The sequence below is a fragment of the Carassius carassius genome, chromosome 39, assembly GCF_963082965.1.
Source record: "Carassius carassius chromosome 39, fCarCar2.1, whole genome shotgun sequence".
NCBI lineage: Eukaryota > Metazoa > Chordata > Actinopteri > Cypriniformes > Cyprinidae > Carassius > Carassius carassius.
The window spans coordinates 7,348,537-7,372,056 of NC_081793.1; the positions used below are offsets into that span (position 1 = coordinate 7,348,537).

Sequence of the window (23,520 nt, forward strand, 5' to 3'; positions counted from 1 at the left end):
CTGATCACACGCTTCAAGAGGACGCGCAGACGGGGAAAAAGAGCTGGCGCGCTCGTGAGACTCAGAAAACGCGGATTTCGAACGCCGTTGCCTAGCATCCATCTGGCAAATCTCCGCTCTCTTCCCAACAAAACGGACGAACTGCTTCTGCTCTCTCGGACAAATAAAGATTTCTCTCACTCTGCTGCTCTGTGTTTCACGGAAACTTGGCTGAATGACACCATACCGGACAGCGCGCTCCATCTGCCGGACTTTCAGCTGTTTAGAGCGGATCGCGATGCAGAATCAACGGGGAAATCGCGCGGTGGCGGGACATGCTTTTACATCAATGAACGGTGGTGTACAGATGTAACTGTGTTAAAGAAGACGTGCTGCTCAAATCTCGAAACGCTCTTCATTAACTGCAAGCCGTTCTATTCACCGCGGGAGTTTCATTCATTCATTCTGGTTAGTGTTTACATCCCTCCTCAAGCGCACGTGAGCTCAGCTTTACAGAAACTCGCTGAGCAGATCACAGCGACAGAACAACAACACCCAGACTCTGTTTTAATCATTCTTGGGGACTTTAATAAAGCCAATCTCTCCCGTGAACTGCCAAAATACAGACAGCATGTTACTTGTCCCACAAGAGACAGTAATATATTGGATCACTGTTACACAACAATAAAGGATGCATTTCACTCTGTTCCACGAGCAGCTTTGGGACGTTCTGATCACCTTCTGGTTAATCTTATACTGACCTACAGGCAGAAACTAAAATCAGCTAAACCTGTATTAAGGACTGTAAAAAGATGGACTAATGAAGCAGAGCAGGATTTACAATCTTGTTTTGACCTCACTGATTGGAGTGTTTTTGAAGCTGCTGCCACCGATCTGGATGAACTCACAGAGACCGTAACATCATATATCAGTTTCTGTGAGGATATGTGTATTCCTACCAAGACTCAACTAAATTACAACAGTGACAAACCGTGGTTCACTGCAAAACTCAGACAGCTCCGTCAGGCCAAAGAAGATGCTTACGTGAAGGGGGACAATGTCATGTATAAACAGGCTAAATACACACTGGAAAAGGAGATCAAAGTGGCAAAGAGGAATTATTCTGAAAAAATAAGGACTCAGTTCACTTCGAACGACTCCGCATCAGTGTGGAAAAGCCTAAAGAAGATCACCAATTACAAGACACCACCCCCCAGCACTGTGGAGAATCAACGACTGGCAGATGATCTGAACGAGTTTTACTGCAGGTTTGAAAGAACACCCATCACCTGCCCTGAACACCTCCCCACACAACCATTCACACCATTCACAACTCCTGCAACCAACCCTGAATGCCTCTCCAAACAAACGTTCACACCATTCACAGCTCCTGCAACCCATCCTGATCGCCTCTCCAATCAACCGCTCTCACCATTCACAACTCCTGCAACCAACCCTGAATGCCTCTCCAAACAACTGTTCACACCACTCACAACTCCTGCAACCCACCCTGAACACCTCTCCAATCAAGCGCTCTCACCATTCACACCTCCTGCATCCCCCCTCTCCCCCACACCTGCAATACAGATCAGCGAGGATGCGGTGCGCCAGGTCTTCCGGAAGCAGAAAAGGAAAAAAGCACCAGGCCCAGATTGCGTTACACCAGCCTGTCTGAAATCCTGTGCTGACCAGCTGGCCCCCATCTTCACACAGATCTTCAACAGATCGCTGGAGCTGTGCGAAGTCCCTTCATGCTTCAAACGCTCCACCATCATCCCTATCCCAATGAAATCCAAAATTACAGGACTAAATGACTACAGGCCTGTGGCTCTAACGTCTGTAGTCATGAAGTCATTTGAAAAACTGGTGCTGGCCCACCTGAAGGACATCACTGGACCCTTGCTGGATCCTCTTCAGTTTGCCTACAGAGCAAACAGGTCTGTGGACGATGCAGTAAACATCGGACTGCATTATGTTCTGCAACACCTAGACAGACCGGGGACCTATGTGAGGATCCTGTTTGTGGACTTCAGCTCTGCCTTCAACACGATCATCCCAAACCTCCTCTTGCCCAAACTAACTCAGCTCTCCGTGCCCACCTCCGTCTGTCAGTGGATCAACAGCTTCCTGACAGACAGGCAGCAGCTAGTGAGACTAGGAAAATACACATCCAGCACCCGTACAATCAGCCCCGGAGCTCCCCAGGGCTGTGTTCTCTCCCCACTGCTCTTCTCCCTGTACACTAACGATTGCACATCTAAGGACCCCTCTGTCAAGCTCCTGAAGTTTGCAGATGACACCACACTCATTGGCCTCATTCAGGACGGTGACGAGTCTGCTTACAGACAGGAGGTTAAAGAGCTGGCTGTCTGGTGCAGTCTCAACAACATGGAGATAAACACGCTCAAAACAGTGGAGATGATCGTGGACTTCAGGAGAAACCCCCCTGCACTCCCCCCACTCACCATCATGAACAGCACTATGACTGCAGTGGAGTCATTCAGGTTCCTGGGCACCACTATCTCTCAGGACCTGAAGTGGGACATTCACATTGACTCCATTGTGAAAAAGGCCCAGCAGAGGTTGTACTTCCTTCGCCAGCTGAGGAAGTTTAACCTGCCACAGGATCTGCTGAAACAGTTCTACTCCACCATCATCAAATCCATCCTCTGCACTTCAGTAACTGTCTGGTTCAGCTCAGCTTCTAAATCTGACCTCAGAAGACTACAGAGGGTAGTCCGGACTGCTGAGCGAATTATCGGTACAACCCTCCCATCTATTCAAGAACTGTACTTATCCAGAGTGAGCAAAAGGGCTGTCAAAATCACTCTGGACCCCTCACATCCAGCACACTCCCTCTTTGAACTGTTGCCATCTGGTCGACGCTACAGAGCACTGAGCACCAGAACGACCAGACACAGGAACAGTTTCTTCCCTCAGGCAATCCATCTTATGAACAGCTGTTAATAACTGTGGGACACACTACACTATTTATATTTATATACACTACTCTTTTTATCCAACACACATACTTAGCGTACACGTAAATCTTTTGCACATAATATACATGTACATACATGGAACACACTATACTACTTATATTTATATACACATACACTTATTTATCCAACACACATACTTAGCGTACAGTTAAAATTTTTCCACATAATATACATGTACATACATAAATGCTCATTTTAATATACCTGCCATACATTGTCAATTTGTATATTGTCAATCCTTACCCACCTATTTGTATTTTTTTTGTATTTTTTATTCCTTATTGTGTTTTTTGTTCTGTCGCTGTTATGTTGCACTGCGGAGCTCTGTCACGAAAACAAATTCCTCGTATGTGTGAACATACCTGGCAATAAAGCTCATTCTGATTCTGATTCTGATTCTGAAAAAATGTAAGATTATTTTTCATCAAACTCACTGTAATTACAATCCTTGTAAGTTCCTTCCATGTAACTCAGTACAGTTACGAACAATTTAGTTTGCTAGTCTGGAGTCTCAGACAAAGACAACCTTACAAAGGTGCACACTGCACAGCAAAGCAAAGTGTGGCCCACACAGATGCAAATACATTTACACACGTTCTCGATCTGAATGGTTAGAGTGGTCTGGAAGAAAAGACAGATCAATGCCCTCCAATACTTCATGAGATTATAAAGTCCAACAGAGGCCATGGCACTCATATCCTTTACCCATATGCTTATGGAAAGTGAAACTTCTCTGCAGCCAACATTAGCAAAGTTTCAGCGGAAAAAAAGTAAATGTCTGTGAAGAAAGTTCACAAACTGATGATTTCCAAACCTTATAATGATAAAAGGTGTGTAAGAGAGGTAATGTTAGTATCACACAATGTTTTGCATATCAACATTCTAACTGTGATAGCAGTAAAAGGTTAACTGTGGCTTATGGTTTTCCTGCTTCTGACAGCACTGACTCTGTAGATCTCTACAGTTACTGACCAAAAGCCGCTGAGACACAACATCGTCTTACTGGAGAACTGTGGTGTGCAGTATATCTACCCACATGCGTTCAGTAACTTGGGATGGAAATTATAAGAAATTTAGTGAGTCTGGTTCTACTGCCAGAGTCCCTTAATGGTCCAATTAACTTATCTTTTAGGCCTACTTCTTTTGAGTAAGAAATATTTTAGACAAAAAAAAGTCATTATTATTGCATTTTGTGCCTTCAGTAGTCTAATGCTGAAAATTATGATTTCAGATTTGATGTTTTTGGTTCACTTCGAGATCAGACACGATAAAATTAATAACTTGCAGTTCAGTAAGTAAGTTTGATCATTTCAGCAACCGCTATTAATTAATTTAGTAACAGTATTCAGTGTTTTAGATTTACTAAAAAGATCATAAGAGTCATTTGTTTGTGAACTGGACTACATTAGTTGCTGTAAGTATCATGCAGTAGATTCAGTTATGGTAATCATACTATTCTGATATATATAAAATAATAACAATAATAATTTTTGGTTTGATTCCAAATCTTATCCGTAACACATACAGTATGTGAAACTTAACTGGGCCGATTACTAGCCCCTGAGGAACAACATATCACCATATTTTATAAAATTACATGTTTAACATGAAGTAATGACTTCAACAGAAGTATTAAAACAAAGGGAGGCCTTCAGATGTAGAATGAAGACCCCCTGCGTTTAACAATGCATTGACAGGATGAAAGAAATTAAGATGGGTACCTGAGGGTTATCCATGTACCACACCAGGCTGCTCTCCAGTGTGTCCAGAATGAAGTAGCGACGTAAAAACTTGCCGCTGTTCTCTATTTCTTCTATGTCTAGAAAGCCACAGATCCGATTCTGACGATCTACGTACGGCATTTCTGAGACTAAACATTACCCTGCAACACAAAGAAACAATGCTCATTATAAAGGAGATGATAACATGTGAAGGGTAGAGAAAGAGGTGGAGTATGGTAATTAAAGAAAATTTGGAATCTTCATGTGTAATCATCTGGCAAAACGCTGGTAATTATTTCCTATGATGTCATCCTTGGTCATGCTCCATGGAAGTGGCACCTACTTAATTTCAGACCTCTGTGCTGATGAAAATCCTGTCAGATGAAGCTGCATGAATATAAATGACTTGACTGTGACATTACCACAGCTGAAAGTCTTTACCTGCAAAGACTTATGGGTTTTGAATGTCATGAGGGTGAATAATTTATGCCTACACTTTTATTTAGACGTAATAAATGCATTTAATTTTTTTGATGGGTGTGCGTGTGCGTGTGGGGGGCTGCAACAACTAATCGATTTAATTGATTAAAATCGATTATTAACTAATTTAGTCATCTATTAGTTGCTAAACAACTTTAATTTGCCATAAGCGGCTCATTTTGCGCATATGTTAAATCTGCGATGACCAAAGTGTGGCAGTAATGAGCCACCGCAGGTTTTATTCAGCCAGTACAGCAGGAGAAGTAGCGAATAGCCAATAGCTGGCCTCGTTTTAGGTTACGTGCTTCCCGAACTGCGTCTGCAGCATTCAGCGAGATGCTGGAGACAGTCGGCAGTGGAGTAAGCTTAAGAAAGAAAAAGAAAAAAGCGGAAGATAAAACTAATCAAACGAAGTCATCCAAAGTGTGGGAGAACTTTACTTTGAGCCTTCAAAAAAGAAGAGTAACCTGTAAACTCTGCACTACTGAACTGTTTAACTGTTTAAGACTTTTATTTGTGCAGATTCTCCAGTACAATGTTGTTTGCAAATGTTTAGTTGTAAAAGCTAATAACATTGCTTTTTAACAGTTAACATTTAAAGATTTACAAACATGTTCTGTGATCAGTTTGTCGTTTACCAGTTCATAATTCAGTCTTGCAGCCTAATTATGACTGAATGAGAGAGAGGTAAATGTTTAAATGTATGTGAAATGCACTTTTTCTTTCTAAGTATTCACTGCACTTTTTCACACAGCAGGTTTTTTAGTGTGTGTCAATTTTTTTTTTCTTTTCTGGACAACCTTCTGATGGATTTTACTTTAAAATGTGAGTTCCATTCAGGTTTCATGCCACTGGCACTTTATTCAAAGGATTGTTTACAATTTCACAGCATAAGCTATAAAGCTGTTTCCCAGTTGTGTGTTTACAGGAAAAAAATAATAAAATGCAATGTACTGCAAATTTGTTCTGTTTTATTCTTATTCTTCGTGAAAATATTTTCTGAAATATTCCTTAATAAGCTTTGTTCGGGATGTTAAACTACTTTAGGAGCCCTAAGGACTGCCATGGTGAAAACATTATTTGAAATCTCCTTGTGAAATTTGCTAGAGTATGGGTCAGTGTTTTGATTGCAGAAGAGTTTGACGAAGGATTACTACTAACACATAATAAAACAAAACTCCAGGTATATTTTTGATGAGGATATGACAATGCAAAATGGTTAAAATCTCTAAAAGCCATTTGTAAATTATTTGGGCAAAACTAAAATATAAGTACATAAAGATTAATCGATTAATCATAAAAATAATCGAAAGATTAATCGATTATCAAAATAATCGTTAGTTGCAGCCCTAAAGCAAACAATCAACTGATGTGTGTTTCTAATGTCTTTGGAGTCTCTAATTTCAATTTCTAATATGTTTTTCGTTTGCCATGTAATAAGCACTGTGCTGTGATACAGGAGTACGATCTTAGAAGGCATTTCAAGTCCAAGCACTCAAACTTCAACACACAATTTCCTCTAGGCTCTGTTACTCACTGTCATGGTCAGATCATGTTTCGAGCAAGAGAAAGCTCTTTCAGCCCTACTCTTTGTAGCATGGGTTGGGTACTCAAGAAAAAAAGAAGAAATCGTTCATTGACTCAAAGGCTATGAAAGATTGCACACTAACAGTGTAGAGGAGATTGTGATGAAGATAGAAACAACATTTTTTTAAAATTCTGATGTCTGAAACAATGACAAAAAAATTAAATACTAGCATTTGTGGACAAGTAAAAGAAGGTGGAGACAATGTTACTAGCTGTGAATGAATGATTCAATAAGAAAGCTGTCTTCATGTCTTAATTTTGGATAACATAATTTCATGAAAGGACCACATTTCACAGGCTCCTATGAGATATGTCAGCCAGGTACAGTGATTTACTGCTACATCATAAATGACAAATAGCAAAAGATTTTGTGGACTCAGAATGTTGCTTTTCTTCGTGGCTTCTATCACTAGAGAACTGTCACATTTCTGTCTCGAATGCATGATAAGAATTTCATGACTAAAGTGTGTTTTCTGAGTGACAGCTTCCATAATTTGAACAGTCTTAATCTGGGATTACAGTGATGGGATAAAACGATCAGTAGTATTGTTGCAACAATCAATGGATTTAAACTTAAGATGCATTATTTTTTCCAATTCCGCAGACTTCATAAACAACTTGACATAACAAATTAGCAGAGATATGATGAAACTTTGCTTCAAGGTTTGATGACTTCAACACACCTTCAAAGTTAATTAAACTCACAGTTAAGGCCCCGGTATACTTCAAACGAAATCGAAGAACGAACTGATATGACGTAACTTCTATCAAAATCAGGCCGAAATGAAGTTTGTTTTGGCTCCTAAACACCTTTGAGCTTCAATTGGTCTGTTCCAATTACGCAATCAATGGGTGTGTTCTGAAACTCCACGTTCTTTGACATGAAATTTTTTTCCCGGTTCATTCCTCATTCTGCGGAGGTCCTACAGGAGAGCCACATCTCCCGAATACACTCCTGAGTGTTGAATAGCTGGGTTGCACAAATATAACCGCACCTGTATTATCGCTTACGGAGAGACTTTAAAGATTCAGAGGAATTTCTATTTAATTCCTAGAAAGAAATTAACACCAAGCTTGGTGTCGACGGCCCGGAATTATGCAAAAAGCGACGCAGAGAAACATCCCAGACAAGTTTTACACAGCCATGAAAAGAATAAAAGGAAAGAGTAAAGAAATAAGGTAGCAAGTACCAAATAAATGTTTCAAATAAATGTTACACCATACTGCTGCTGCTGTTCTTTCAATAAGTGAATTTAAAGGGTATACACTGTAGGAAATGGCAAACGAATATACAAAAGTAGCCTTAATCATGACACCTCATAAAATATAAAAGTGTAACAATTTATCTAGTTTAATAAAATAAATGAACACTAGTAAAATAAAGTAACAAACCAACTCCAATATTTATTTCTACGTCATGCTAAAGTTAATAGTGATAATAATAGTGATAGTGAAGTGACATTCAGCCAAGTATGGTCACCCATACTCAGAATTTGTGCTCTGCATTTAACCCATCCGAAATGCACACACACAGAGCAGTGAACACACACACACACACACTGTGAGCACACACCCAGAGCAGTGGGCAGCCATTTATGCAGCGGCGCCCGGGGAGCAGTTGGGGGTTTGATGCCTTGCTCAAGGGCACCTAAGTCATGGTATTGAAGGTGGAGAGAGAACTGTACATGCACTCCCCCAACCCACAATTCCTGCCGGCCCAGGACTCGAACTCACAGTCTTTCGATTGGGAGTCCGACTCTCTAACCATTAGGCCACGACTTCCCTAGTCGTTAAAGTTTTCAGACTATGAGACATTCACACTTCATATAAAGGACTAATTAAGAAATGGTTCTTTTGTATTGCAAACATGATACTTGACTTTGAACTGCTGCTAATCATTATATTTTTGTCTATAATATTCAGACCATTGGTCATTTCATTGTTGTTTTGTTTAGGGGATAGGTTCGAGCTTTGCAACATGTTTACATTAATCTACACCCCGCCTCCAGCAGTACGGGGGTGTTGGAAAGTTCGTTAACAGTATACCATCACTCAGCCTTTTCAAAATTCTTTCTGCCCCGAAATGAAGTACAAAAACGAACTTCGTTTGAAGTATATTGGGGCCTTTAGAACTTGTGAAGTCCTGTTGAAAGCCAAGTAAAAACATAATTTAATGGCAAAATTTTTCTTTCATTATACTTTTTGCCTAAGGTTGGGGTTAATGTAGAAGCTATGTTATTTTTTTAAATGTGATAACGCTTTAAAGGCAGTGTAGGTAAAAAAATGTATAAAAAACTTTTTTTCCAAATTTGTTTAAACTTTATTTATATATCAATACATAATTTAAATGTAAGTACTCTGAAAAAGAAAGTATAAAAATCGAGTGACTGTAGACCTCTCACGAATGTTTTAAAGACAGCTCATTATTTCCATTCACTCCCCCCCCCCCCTTCTGAGCTCCTTCCAAAGCCTCTACTATGGCTCGCTAAGTAATGTTATGTTAGCTATATTACGCAGCTACGTGTGCTAATGACACATGCTTCATGAAAAAAATATGTATGATCAAAATACAAAAAGAAAGATTTACCTGTCCAGCAGAAATAAAGCCATCAAGGAGTCACTTTTCAGCCCCTTGAGTTCCCTCAGTTCTCGCCATCGCTGGAAAGCCACGCCGATTTTAACTCGCGTTTTATTTCTTTGTTTATCCAAAGACTTTTTGTTCATTGCCTTTTCTTGTACTGTTACTGTCTTCCTTTTTTTGCCTGGTTTGCCTTCACTAACTGCATAGGCTGGTACTGTGAATTTTGCTTGCTGTTTCTCTGCCATTGTTTTGGTATTCCTAGGATCCGTGCCTGTTTAATCAAACGTGCGGTTTCCTCAAATCAAACGTGCACGCGCAAGTGGGCAGGTCATGTGTGGCAAAAGGGTGGTTGCCATGGTTGCGAGAGAGTGACAGTCGCCTAAGCCAATCCTATGTTTCGTCCCGAAATGGAAATAATGAGCTGTGTTTAATACAGATTAAACGGTCTAGAGTCACTTGATTTTTATACTCTTTTTATCAGAGTACTTACATTTTAATTATGCATTGATATATATAGAAAGTTTAAACAAATTTGGAAGAATGTTGTTTATACATGTATTACCTACCCTGCCTTTAACCTTTTAGCCCCACTCAGTGTACGTTTCACTTCTGAAATGCAAAGATGTGTGCATGAACCAACATAATAAAATGTTGGCAGTCACATGTATCTGTTTCTTAGAAATTTCAATGTGGTTTTATGGAACCACTGACCGGACATTTCATTCACTTCCCCTTCTCTCCAAAGGAATTTCCAATCACTTTCTACTGTATCTGTGAGGGATGTGCACAACTAATTATTACCATGAAAGTCTAGTCAACAGGTTGTCTGAACAACTAGTTGAGAAGTTGGTCCTGTATAATTAGGCTGTGACTGTCTTACATGATCAAATATTTTGCATTTAGAGTGGAAAGACAAATGATCTGTCACTGGAAACTTGTTGGATCGCTGCATATAACACAGTGTAGTAGAGTCAGAAATCATGAGCTGTGTCCTTATACTACTAATCTTGTGTTTGAGTGACTGGGAGCAGCTCTGGCTTGATAAAAATGCAAGGAAAGTAGAGATCTGAAAGCTGCTGTGTTTAAAGAGGAAGAGAGAGTGCGAGGTGGCCTAACCAATCATAGGTACAGTGTGTACATATGAACAAAAACAAAACGAAAGCACACACATCACTGGCAAAATACTTAAATTGGGTGCTCGATAATAAAAGAAGAAAACAATGAAAACAAAACAAAAGTTGGTGCACCAAATCTCCAAAAATGCAAATATTTCATAGCGACCTATCACACAGGTGATGTTTTGAGTATATATATATATATATATATATATATATATATATATATATATATATATATATATATATATTAAAAACACACAAAGCCATGGGAGAAAAGAAAAAAATATCTATAAAGTCTAGTTTAAAACATACAACATCAATAATGATACTAACATTACCTGCATGAACTAAAAAAAACTCAATGAAATGGACAAATGTCAAAAGCTTCATTTAATCCAGTAGGTGTTAAATGTTTAAAAGTAAATTATCAATGCTACCTCCTTGAACATTTGACTAATTCTATTCTGACATAATGTAAAGCAGAAAATGAATGTCTAAAAGCAGCAAAATGCTGATCAACCAGACTTTTGAAATCTTGGTTTTTAATGGTGCAACAATGTTCTGAAATCCGAGTCTTTAATCCGAGTCTTTAGAGGTCTACATCTGAGGTCTACTTTTGCTCACATAGCAAAGACCACAAGAGCAACGTGACATGTCAATTACATCACTAGTTTTACAGGAAATAGTGCATTTAAAAAAATCTTCAGTATGAGGATGCTTAACAGTTTGAGTTTTATAAGTAAAGTTACACTCTTGACAGTTGCCACATCTATAATTAATTACCGAAGGGTACATTGTTTAGAAAATGTGAGACAGGTGTCAAATCGCCTCAAACCAAAATATTGTGTTATATACTATGCATGTACACATGTGCATAATGTAACAGCTTTAAGTCTTTTGCTGTGTGCTCGGCTGCTGAAAGTTTGGAATGAGGCCAGCATTTTCTTTTTTATAGTCAACTCGAATCAGGCCCTCAGTTTTCACACTATAAACCTTTTTTTGACACTGCTGCCTGCAACATTATTACATAAAGTAGTGATAGCAACAGCAGTATCTTGCATCTGCACTGATTTACAATAAAGTTGGAACCTTAGACAACTACCAGTCACTCTAGCATTGTGATTCTGTTTTTTTACAAGGAAAAGTCATTTGTTTAGCACTTTGTACAACATTTTATAAAGCATGTTTTTTCAAAGCAGCTTTACAAAAAAATCAGGATCTTAACACTTATACTTTGTATACTTTATACTTGGTTTATCTTAGGTTTATAAAAACACAGCTGTTCATTGTTTGGTAATGTTACTTCACAGTGCATTAACCATGTAAACAAATACTGTACAACTTTTGATTTCAACAATGAAGGCTATAGCCTAAATGTTGAAATTAACAATGTTGTAGAAGTGCAGTTTAGTAATAGTAAATGTTAAATAATGTAGTTAAATAGTTTAATAAATAGAACATTATTGTAAAGTGTTACAGATTTTTTTAATACACCAATTCAGACGTCTCGTGAGTTCAGTGTTGGACAGGTCAGTTGTTTAAACCATTTATTAAATTGAATCAGTTCAAAGGAATCATTAGTTCGCGAATCAGACGTTTACGGCACGCGTTGTGTAATTATCTCGGCAGTTTAGGATATTGCACAAGATTTGACAACACAGAAAACATCACTGGATAGTTTTTTTTTGATGATTAATATGCGCGAGGGAGAGAGAGCAAGACAGCACTCGTGTTGTTTGAAGACGGTGAAGGTGAGCGTGCGCGCGCATCCAGGGCTCTCTCGCTCTCTCTCTCTGCTCATTTTTATATGCGCCCGGTTAAACTGACAGGACTTAAAAACAAATGCAAATGATAAACTTTCACTCTATGATGGTTAAGCTGTGCAATTAATCCGCGAATCACATTGGTGAAGGGCCGAGGAGCAGCTGACCCATACGGATAATGAATAAGGGGCTGTTCACATGTCGCGCCTAAAAACGCGTGGAAAACACTAGGCTTTTCGCTTTCTCCTTCTTTCCAAAGCGCTCGGGCAGTTGCGCTCCTGAGGCGTCTGCTGTTGCTAAGCAACCATGACCTGCTCTCTCCATGAAGACGCGTAAATTTCCGCAAAGGATAAATGAATTTGCAGCACTAAAAATCGCTTGCAGTAGCTCTGCTACTAAATTTATTAAAAAATTCCTTCATCTTGGCTGAACTTTTAACGTCGTTACGGGAAAGAATGAATGCTGATTGGTTGGTTCTTGTCACATGACCTGTGGTGCGCTCACGGCTCTCTGAAAAGTTTGAAATGTTTTTAACTCGATGCGTGCCTGGAAAAAATGAGCGCGTCGCGACCGCGTCGCTTCCATTATGAGCGCGCGTACCACGCGCCTACATTGGAAATAACAAGCTTGAGCGCGCAAAAGACGCGATATGTGAACGGCCCCTAACGGATCAACTACGACAGCCTACATCGCACATCCTGCGCTGTGACTACACACACACTCACTCACATTGATATAGTTTACATTTTTCAATGAATATTAATCAACTTCCTTACTGTTTGTATCATCACAAAATATACATTATATTATCGTCCAGTGAAATATTTTAAGTTGGATATTAGTACATCCGTTTAGTCAAGTAAAGCAATATAAACTATACAGTTGCAAAAAAAAATTTACATTTAAATTAAATTAAAATTGGTTACATTTTTGTCACGGTTGGTAAACCGTGATCTCTGGGTTTGCACTTTGTGGGTGAAGTCTGTGTGTTACGCGTCAGCACTGATTAGTTTGTGGGCGTCTCCGTTAATTGTCATTAGCAACAGCTGTCACTCATTACTCATCCCTATATAATGGCTTGTCTAACGTCTTGTGTTCGTGAGAGCGTTGTTTCCTGTTTGTAACCGGTGGCTTGCTTTCTTGTGTGTTTCTGCGTTGGATATCCGTGTCTTCCCCCGGAACCCGTCCACTCTTCGCAACCACCATCAAGCAACACAACTTACCTTCGGCTCGCTTCCCCGCAGTTCCTGTGCCACCCTCTCCTGCTGCCTTCTCACCTCCGCCTTCCGGATATATCACTCCTCTCCACCATCTTGGACAGTACCTTCCTCCCAGCGTTATTTGTGTTCCAGTTTTGTATTGTCTTCATAGTCTCATTAAACATTGTTCAACTCGCACTTGCTTCCAGCTCCTCCTTCACCCAGTTGTCACAGAACGCTCTCACCAACCATGGAAGCAGCGAGCACCACTTCATCGGAATTTATTCATCACAGTGTCAACCGCATGGATCAGCAGCAGGATAGCATCGTAAACACCGGACGCGCAATCCAAGCGCTGGTGACACAGGTGTCCAAGCTCACCCAGCAGATTCACCAACTCACCTCTCCCACTGCGCGCACCGCACCGCCTGCGCCGCCCGTCCCCCGGGAGACCTCCCAGGACCACTTCCGGCCAGAGCCGCGACTTCCGCCGCCAGAGAGTTATTCCGGTGAGCCAAACTTTTGCGAGACTTTCCTTAACAAATGTTCCATGCACTTTGCATTACAGCCCCGCACCTTCACGACATAGGAGTCCAAGGTTGCGTTTGCACTTACTTTACTGTCTGGCAGAGCCGCTTTATGGGGGACGGCGGTGTGGGAAAATCAACATCCGTGTTGCGCCTCGTTCCACGCCCTCTCCGTTGAGATGAAACGGGTCTTCGATCGAGCCGCGGCTGGCAGGGAAGCCGCCCACCAGCTCTCAGAACTAAGACAAGGAAGATCATCTGTAGCGAACTATTCCATTCAGTTCCGCACTCTGGCGGCCGCATGCCAGTGGAACGAGGCGGTGCAGTGGGATCGATTCCTGCATGGGCTGGCCGAGTGTTCAGAAGAAGATCTACCACCTCGAGCTGCCCCCAACGCTCAATGGCCTAATCGACCTGGCCCTTCGGGTAGATGCTCAGATTAACCGCCTGGGTAGACAAGTCAGTCCTACACGCAATCTCATCTCTCCAGAAAGGGGCCGCTCGAGTCGAGAGAACATGGTTGGTCCGGTCGACGATCACGAACCCATGCAGGTGGGTAGAGCTCGGCTGTCCCGGAGGGAGAGAGAGCGGAGGAGGTCCAAAGGACTTTGTTTATATTGCGGTGGCTAGGAGCATTCCATCTATTCCTGCCCAGTAAAAGAGTCAGCCCGGTAGTAAATTTGAGGCTACTATCGGGTGGGATCTACGTGGGGAAGTCCTCAAAAACATCATCGACTCTCCTTCCGGTGAAACTGCGGTGGGAGAATCACACTCACGACTGTCACGCCCTTCTGGACTCTGGAGCCGAAGGTAATTTCATTGACTCTCTCATTGCATTTCACTTGAACATTCCTGTCCTTCCTGTGTCTCATCCCATCCATGTCACTGCACTCAATGGCCAGGAACTGCCACACGTCACCCACTACACCGAACCCATCACTCTACTCACCTCAGGCAACCACAGTGAAACCATATCCTTTTACCTCATGGACTCCCCTGTAGCTCCCATTGTTTTAGGTCACCCCTGGTTAATCAAACATAATCCGCGAGGGGATTGGGGTTCCAACACTGTCACATTGTGGAGTGAAAGTTGTCATGAGTCTGGTTTCTGCTTGTCCTGTTGTGCCTGTTTCTGTCTTTCAGAAAGAGAACATGGTGTTATCAAACGTGCCCGCAGCGTACCTGGACCTGAAGGTGTTCAGTAAGTCCCGTGCTGCTTCTGTTCCTCCGCATCGTCCCTACGGCTGTGCGATAGATTTAGTGCCAGGTAAGTCTCCGCCTAAAGGCAAACTTTACTCTCTTTCTATTCCGGAGAGGGAGGCTATGGAGAAATACATTTCTGATTCCTTGGCATCGAGGCTCATCCGTCCTTCCTCTTCTCCAGCGGGGGCGGGATTCTTTTTTGTGGGTAAGAAGGATGGTTCTCTGCGACCTTGTATTGACTACTGAGAGCTGAACAACATCAAGATAAAGAACACCTATCCTTTGCCGTTGATGTCTTCAGCTTTCGAGAGGTTACAGGGAGCATCCGTATTCACAAAATTGGATTTAAGAAACGCTTATCATTTGGTCCGCATCAGGAAGGGGGATGAATGGAAAACCACCTTTAATACCCCTAGAAGGCACTTTGAATACTTGGTGATGCCGTTCGGGCTCTCCAATCCAGGAACACGTTCAACACGTCAGACGAGTGCTCCAGAGATTACTTGAGAATGGGCTTTTTGTCAAGGTGGAGAAATGCGTATTCCATGCACAGTCTGTCCCCTTCTTAGGGTATATCGTCTCGTCCTAGGGAATACGTATGGATCCTGACAAAGTTAAGGCTGTGATAGATTGGCCATCTCCAGATTCCCGTAAGGCCCTACAGTAGTTTCTGGGGTCCGCCAATTTCTATCGACGTTTCATTAGCAATTTCACCCAACTAGCCTCACCTCTGAAGGCCTTGACCTCCCCCAGTACTCCGTTCAGGTGGTCGGATGCAGCCGAAACTGCATTTACCAACCTCAAGAGCCGCTTTGTTTCAGCTCCCATCCTTGTAGCCCCTGATTAGGGCTGGGACAACGCGTCGAGGTCATCGATGACGTCGACGCAAAAAATACGTTGACGCAGAATATGCGCATCGATTCGTCGACCTGTTTTTATTTCTCTAAAAAACGTTTGCAAAACGTTTACCTTATGTGCGCTGAATATACGTGATGGCCGGATCAACATTCTGTCCAACGCTATATAACCAATCCAGGGGTTTTTCTGCATTGATCTTTTTTTTTGGCGGCTGTCAAAGCCTTATTTGATCGGTGAGTGATGTAGAATAGAATGACTGTGATGCGCCTGACAGGGCGCGTACGAGAAAGAGCCCCGGCTGTGCGCGCGCTCACTCACAAGTCTTTAAACAACACGAGCGCTTCTTGCTCTCTCTCTCCATCGTGCATATTAATCAAAATTATTAAACACGATAGAAAAAGGGCGAAACACCCAAGTTTCACACGCGCGCGCGCACTCACAGTCTTCAAACTACACGAGCGCTGTCTTGCGCTCTCTCTCTCTCTCTCTCTCTCTCTCTCTCTCTCATTAGACACGATAGAAAAAGGGCGGAACGCCAAAGTTTCACGTGGAGCATTCTGAGATTTTTTTTTTCTCCATAACAGGCTGCTGGCTCCCACTGTTAATTTTTATTTTTTGGAAAAGCACTCTCTGTATTAGCTTAAAGCCCTAAAGTTTACATTGGTTACTGTATTCTTTCAATTGCTCTAAACAAGTATTTTGGGTGAACTTTTTTATTGAATGCTAGACATCAAGTTGTTGTTATATTCATCTGAAAGAAGAACTTTTTTTCAGTAAGCTAGGCCCTATGTGTTCAGTAAGCTTGTTTCAGTAAGCTATGTGTTTTCAAGGCTTCAAGGTTTTATTGAATGCTATCTCTATACAAGTGCAAAGTAATGCATTCTTAGTCAGTCTTTTATTTTGTAATTTTAAGAGCAATAAACATATATTGCAATGTTAAGGAATTCATGTTTTTTTTCCATTCAGATATGTAAATCAACATGTATAAATTGTTAGTAGTCAATTAATGGGGAGATAATCGAAATCGAATCGGTCTGGGGAAAATAATCGTTAGATTAATCGATGCATTGGAAAAATAATCGCTAGATTAATCGTTTAAAAAATAATCGTTTATCCCAGCCCTACCCCTGATCCCACACGGCAGTTCGTGGTGGAGGTCGACGCATCAGAGGTGGGGGTAGGAGCAGTTCTTTCCCAACGTGCTGCCTCGGACGATAAGATGCATCCCTGCGCGTTTTTCTCCCATCGATTATCAGAATCAGAATCAGAATCAGAATGAGCTTTATTGCCAGGTATGTTCACACATACGAGGAATTTGTTTTCGTGACAGAGCTCCGCAGTGCAACATAACAGCGACAGAACAAAAAACACAATAAGGAATAAAAAATACAAAAAAATACAAATAGGTGGGTAAGGATTGACAATATACAAATTGGCAATGTATGGCAGGTATATTAAAAAGAGCATTTATGTATGTACATGTATATTATGTGGAAAAATTGTAACTGTACGCTAAGTATGTGTGTTTGGATAAATAAGTGTATGTGTATATAAATATAAATATAAGTAGTATAGTGTGTTCCATGTATGTACATGTATATTATGTGCAAAAGATTTACGTGTACGCTAAGTATGTGTGTTGGATAAAAAGTGTAGTGTATATAAATATAAATAGTGTAGTGTGTCCCACAGTTATTATCTCCTGCTGAACGCAATTATGACATTGGTAACAGAGAATTGTTGGCCGTCAAATTAGCTTTAGAGGAGTGGCGTCACTGGTTGGAAGGTTCAGGGGTACCTTCCATTGTTTGGACCGATCATAAGAACTTATAGAGTATATTAGAACTGCCAAAAGACTCAATTCCAGGCAGGCTCGGTGAGCACTTTTATTCGGTCGTTTTGATTTTACTCTATCGTACTGCCCAGGATCCAAAAATGTCAAGCCCGATTCTTTGTCACGTCTTTTTGATCCCTCCGCCCGCCCGGTGACTCCCAAGTGTATTTTACCTGAGAAATTAGTCGTCTCAGCACTTGTATGGGAGGTCAAGTCGAAGGTCAAGACGGCCTTAGAAGGGGTAATGCCTCCGCCCGGTTGCCCACCGAATCGTTTATTTGTGCCGGAGGAGTTACGGTCCGAAGTCATTCAGTGCGGTCACTGCTCTAACGTTGCTTGTCATCCAGGGATAAGCCGAACCTAGGGGTTAAGCAACGATTCTGGTGGCCACTTATGGCTCGTGACGTCCACGATTTTGTTTTGGCTTGCTCAGTTTGCGCCAGTGGTAAGTCATCTAACCGGCCTCCTGATGAGCTCCTTCTACCGCTGTCTGTCCCTTCGAGACCCTGGTCACATGTCACACTAGATTTTGTTACCGCCCTCCCCCCCTCTAGTAGTGGACCGGTTCTCGAAGGCAGCACATTTCATCCCCTTGCCCAAATTACCGACAGCCAAGGAGACAGCGGTCACTGTGCTAGATCACGTATTTCGGCTACATGGCCTCCCGGTAGACGTGGTGTCTGACAGGGGATCCCAATTTATATCCAAATTTTGGAAAGAATTTTGTAAGTTGCTAGAAGCGTCGGTTAGCCTGTCTTCGGGTTATCATTCCCAGAGTAACGGGCAGTCTGAGCGAGCCAACCAAGATTTAGAGAGGATGTTGCGATGTTTAGTCTCCAAGAATCCTTCTTCCTGGAGACAACAACTCTCTATGGTGGAGTACGCTCACAATTCGTTACCAGTGTCAGCCACGGGCCTCTCTCCGTTTCAGTGCAGCTTAGGTTACCAGCCACCAGTTTTTCCTAGTCTGGAATCTAAAGTTGCGGTCCCCTCCGCTCACACATTTGTCCAGAGGTGCCACCGCACCTGGACCAGAGCCCGCGAGACTCTGCTCCGGGTGAGGGAGGGCACTAAGGCCAAGGCCGATCGCCACCGGTCAAAGCCTCTCGTTTACGTCGTGGGTCATAAAGTGTGGCTTTCTACTAACAATATTCCTCTCCGTTCCGTCTCTAACAAATTAGCTCCCAAATTCATTGGCCCGTTTACTATCACCAGAATCATTAGTCCGGTGACAGTGCGCCTCAAACTACCTCCGGCGTACAGGAGGATTCATCCCGCCTTCCATGTGTCTAAAATTAAACCCGTGTTTTATTCACGTATTAATCCGCCTAATCCGGTTCCCCCGCCACCGCGTCTCGTAGATGGGAAACCGACCTATTCGGTTAATCGTATTCTGTACTCGAGACGGAGGGGACAAGGATTCCAGTACCTGGTGGACTGGGAAGGTTATGGTCCGGAGGAAAGGAGTTGGGTACCTGCTAGGGACATACTGGATCACTCCCTTATTGATGATTACAATCAGCAGGTAGGCCCTTCTGGGAACTCCAGGAGGCGTTCTTAGAGGGGGGGAGTATCGTGAACTCTGGGTTTGCACTTTGTGGGTGAAGTCTGTGTGTTACGCGTCACAGACTCAGCACTGATTAGTTTGTGGGCGTCTCCGTTAATTGTCATCAGCAACAGCTGTCACTCATTACTCATCCCTATATAATGGCTTGTCTAACGTCTTGTGTTCGTGAGAGCGTTGTTTCCTGTTTGTAACCCGTGTCTTGCTTTCTTGTGTGTTTCTGCGTTGGATGTCCGTGTATTTCCCTGGAACCCCGTCCACTCTTCGCCAACCACCATCAAGCAACACAACTTACCTTCGGCTCGCTTCCCCGCAGTTCCTGTGCCACCCTCTCCTGCTGCCTTCTCACCTCCTCCTTCCGGATTCATCACTCCTCTCCACCATCTTGGACAGTACCTTCCTCCCAGCGTTATTTGTGTTCCAGTTTTGTACCGTCTTCATAGTCTCATTAAACATTGTTCAACTCGCACTTGCTTCCAGCTCCTCCTTCACCCAGTCGTCACAATTCTCTGTTACATCAAACTTTATGCATTTTCATGTAAAACATCTTGATTGTTATGTAGAATATATTGCTTCACTTAAGTACACGGTATGTACAGTATGCATATAATGTTGGAAATGCTTCTATATCCAACTTTACATATAGAGATGTGTGATAATATTGATAAGGCCTACATCTTAACAAAAAGTAAACTATAACAACCAAATTTTGCAGTATACAGGCTTTAAGTAAGTATATACGTGGGTAAAGTTGGAACCTGCCACTCGTATTTTATCCAGAAAAATTCCTGATGAATCATGGTTTAATCCACAAAATGAGCTATGCCTGTCTATCTCTGTCTCATAGAGACAGACAAATATAGACACACACACACTCATCCAGATCTCTGATGACCATGCAATATAAGCCTTTACTGTAAATATAGGCTACACATCACACCCATGAATGTCCACGCTTATTAAAAAGGTCCCATATTCAGCATAAACTTATGTATAGCAATAAGAGCAACTATAGCATGCTGTCTTTCAGAAAATGTCCTACAGGTTCTGCCTGTGCTTCTATTAAGGTTCACATTTGAGTAACAGAGATGCAGGAGAGTGCAAGTTTATGTGAGGTAAGGTGGCAGTTCCCACTTTATTCACTGTCAATAGATTTGTATCCTAATATCACACTCTGATCAGCCGTACAGTGGGATGTTTTTTAGCTAGAAAGAAACAGATTTGTCCAAAGTACATACACAAACTGTTTATGTGCAATGTAAACTGCAATGACTGGATCTAGAGGAAACAGTACTGAGTTACTGGCTGTAATACAGAACAACCTCCAACACAGTCTCATCGGAATAATGTGCAAAATTCAATTTCATTACATTGCTTCTTGCAAGTTTTGCGACAGTTTCAAAGTGAGATGTCCAGTGAGTGGCACTTAAAAAAGTAAGTTTAGTTCTATACGAAACATGAATCTGGCAATGTTTTATTACATTGGTTGGTGTACATACCGTGAAAAAAACCATAATAATATTGTTAACAAAAGCAAACGTGAGATTAGTTGAAACAACCATGCCATTTTAGCTTGATTCTATAAGTCACATGGGACCCGAACCCGAGTGCTCCGCATCACAAGTACAATGCTGCACCAGGTGAACAACAGAGCAAGTTTACTTTTGGAGCTCAGTATGCAATTCAAATGTCAATATATTCGTTTAAAAATCATGCACTATGTTTTTAGATCATAATGCAGTATTGTGCAAGGATTATGTGAAAATATGTCTTTATTAATCGATGACAATTCATCCATGTAATCATAATTTGTGAAAAATAATAATAAAAAAAGTTGGTTGGAACTGTTTCTCCTATTAATTTCAGCTAGAAACTGAAGATAATTACATTAACTGGTATGTTTTTGGAGTTTTGCAAAAAATCTAGGTAAAGGCACATTTTTCTTATGTTTGATAAGCTTATGTTGATAATTTTACAAACAAAAAGCCCCACATTTATTGGACAAAATTTGGACATACATGGTAATGACATGTTTTGGACTATATCACTGTATCACCACATTTTTAGACAAACACCATGATGATACAAAAGCTTTTGCACATGATACAAATGTACTACTATGCTTTTTGAATATGAATGTGTGTTTATTTGGGCAGTTAGCATGGAAGTATGTTGGACTTAGAATCATAATACAACCAAGGTTTTCTGGACCTGTAGCATGGTAATACCATGTTTTATGGACATGTACCATGGTACAACCAGGGTTTCTTGGAATATGTTACACAGTAAAATCAGTTATTTTCACTACTGTTAAATTTTTTTGAATTGTTAAGATATTTTGGGTTCAAATGCTTTTCAAAGAAGTCTCTGGTGCTCACAGAGGCTTTATCTGTTCAAAAATACAGTAAACAATGATATTATTACAATTTAAAATAACAGTTTTCTGCTGGTAAAGCTGAATTTTTAGAGAAGCCATTATGCCAGTCTTCAGGGTCAGATGATCCTGAGAAATCCAAGATTTCTTCTATTATCAATGCTCAAATCAGTTGTGCTGCCTCCTCTTTTTTCATGTTTTTTTTTTTTTTTTTTTGCAGAAACTGTGATATATTTTTTCAGTGTTCAAAAAAAAAAACAATTATTATTTGAAACAAATATTTGGTTATGTTATAAATATCTTTAATGTCACTTTTAATCAATTAAGTGCAACCTTGAGCTAAAAAAGAAAAATCTTATTTACCCCAAACTTCTGAACAGCAGTGTAGCATAGCTGCAATATAGTCAGTACTTTTTTTTGTTTACAAATATATGTTGCTTTATGTGCAGATCTGTTTGGATAGACATCAGCACAACACCTGACTGTTTTCACTTCAGCACTGCAGTTTTGGAGGAACTTTGTTGTATATTTGATACCCTTGACTTACTTGCTTGATGGGTTTGACATATCTTGAAATAACTTGAGCCTCACATCAAACAACAACCCATTAATTCTGCATTGTTTTTGTGTGTTGAAAACTATTCCATCCACTCTTCATGTTACAATCGGTTTACACTTCTATTTCGAAATGAATGGATTTTCATATTATCATGACAATCAACAGTTCTAATTGAAACTTGAGAGAAATGTACTTGAGTGGGTTAGAGCTTTTTCTTTTAAAATAAAATAGAATAAATAAAAACACCATTACACATTCTTGTGCCTTTATCTTTTGTCAGATTGTATGTATTTATTTATTTTGTGCTTCAAATTTAATTTTGTAATTTGGTTCCCCTTGTAGCTTGTTGATTAGGTTCATGACCTATAACGTTTTTTTAAATACCTTCAAAAATACTTCCAAAACCAAGGACACTGAAAAAGTGGGCAGCACTTCTGAATTTCACAGTGATTTACACAATGGTACTTCTGTAGGTTTTTTTTTTTGTTGTTGTTGTTTTTTTGACAAGGTATCATATAATATTAATTTTAGCATCAGTAACATAAAGGTAATAGCACCTGATACTTTCTCGGCATCACTGTACAATGGTATCAACACAGTACAGGTACCTCTACAACACTTACGAGCATCACAGGCGCGTTTGTGCGTTCAATTCATGCTAATGATGTCCAAAAAATAGTCTAACGTTAGTAAGGCAGTGCTCTAGGTTTTAAAAGCCAGTACATACAGATCTGTGTACGTTACAGACATAACGCATCAATGTCAAATCTTCAGACATAGTGTATCATTTTAAGAGAGAGTGGTTTTACATATAAACACCAAATGACTTTATGTGTTCGGTGATCGGTAATTTTTATAATACATAACCTACTGTCTGAAACAGAAGCGACAGGTTTTGCATAAAGCGAGCTAGTATACTGCCCCAGTTACTGTGTAACTAACGTTACTGATTAGAACACAACTAATAACACATTCAAAGTTTAATATCCAAAGAAATATCTCGTTAGTATATGTGCAGATGACTTACACGCTTATAAGCAGCTGTAAAACTCCTGTGTAGCAGTGTTCGGTCTACATGTGTTAGACTTTCAGCCCATCTCCCACAAACTTCCGATGGTCTGCCAGTCTGCCTATCTATCCCTCAACTGACGGGTGGAGAGCGGAATTGCAA

The 23,520-nt window shown here is 40.9% G+C and overlaps 1 protein-coding gene across 7 annotated transcripts in view; it reads right to left on the minus strand.

Moving 5' to 3' along the window:
• Positions 1-23,520, minus strand: part of LOC132121320 (pleckstrin homology domain-containing family A member 1-like) — a 46,252-nt gene extending 22,732 nt beyond the window's left edge. For all 7 annotated transcript variants that reach the window (XM_059530605.1, XM_059530607.1, XM_059530606.1 and 4 more), the window contains exons 1-2: positions 23,377-23,520; positions 4,703-4,863 (exon numbers count right to left, since the gene is read on the minus strand). In XM_059530605.1, coding sequence (XP_059386588.1) covers positions 4,703-4,843 — 141 coding nt within the window. In that variant the 5' untranslated portion in view covers positions 4,844-4,863; positions 23,377-23,520. The remainder of the gene's footprint in view (positions 1-4,702; positions 4,864-23,376) is intronic.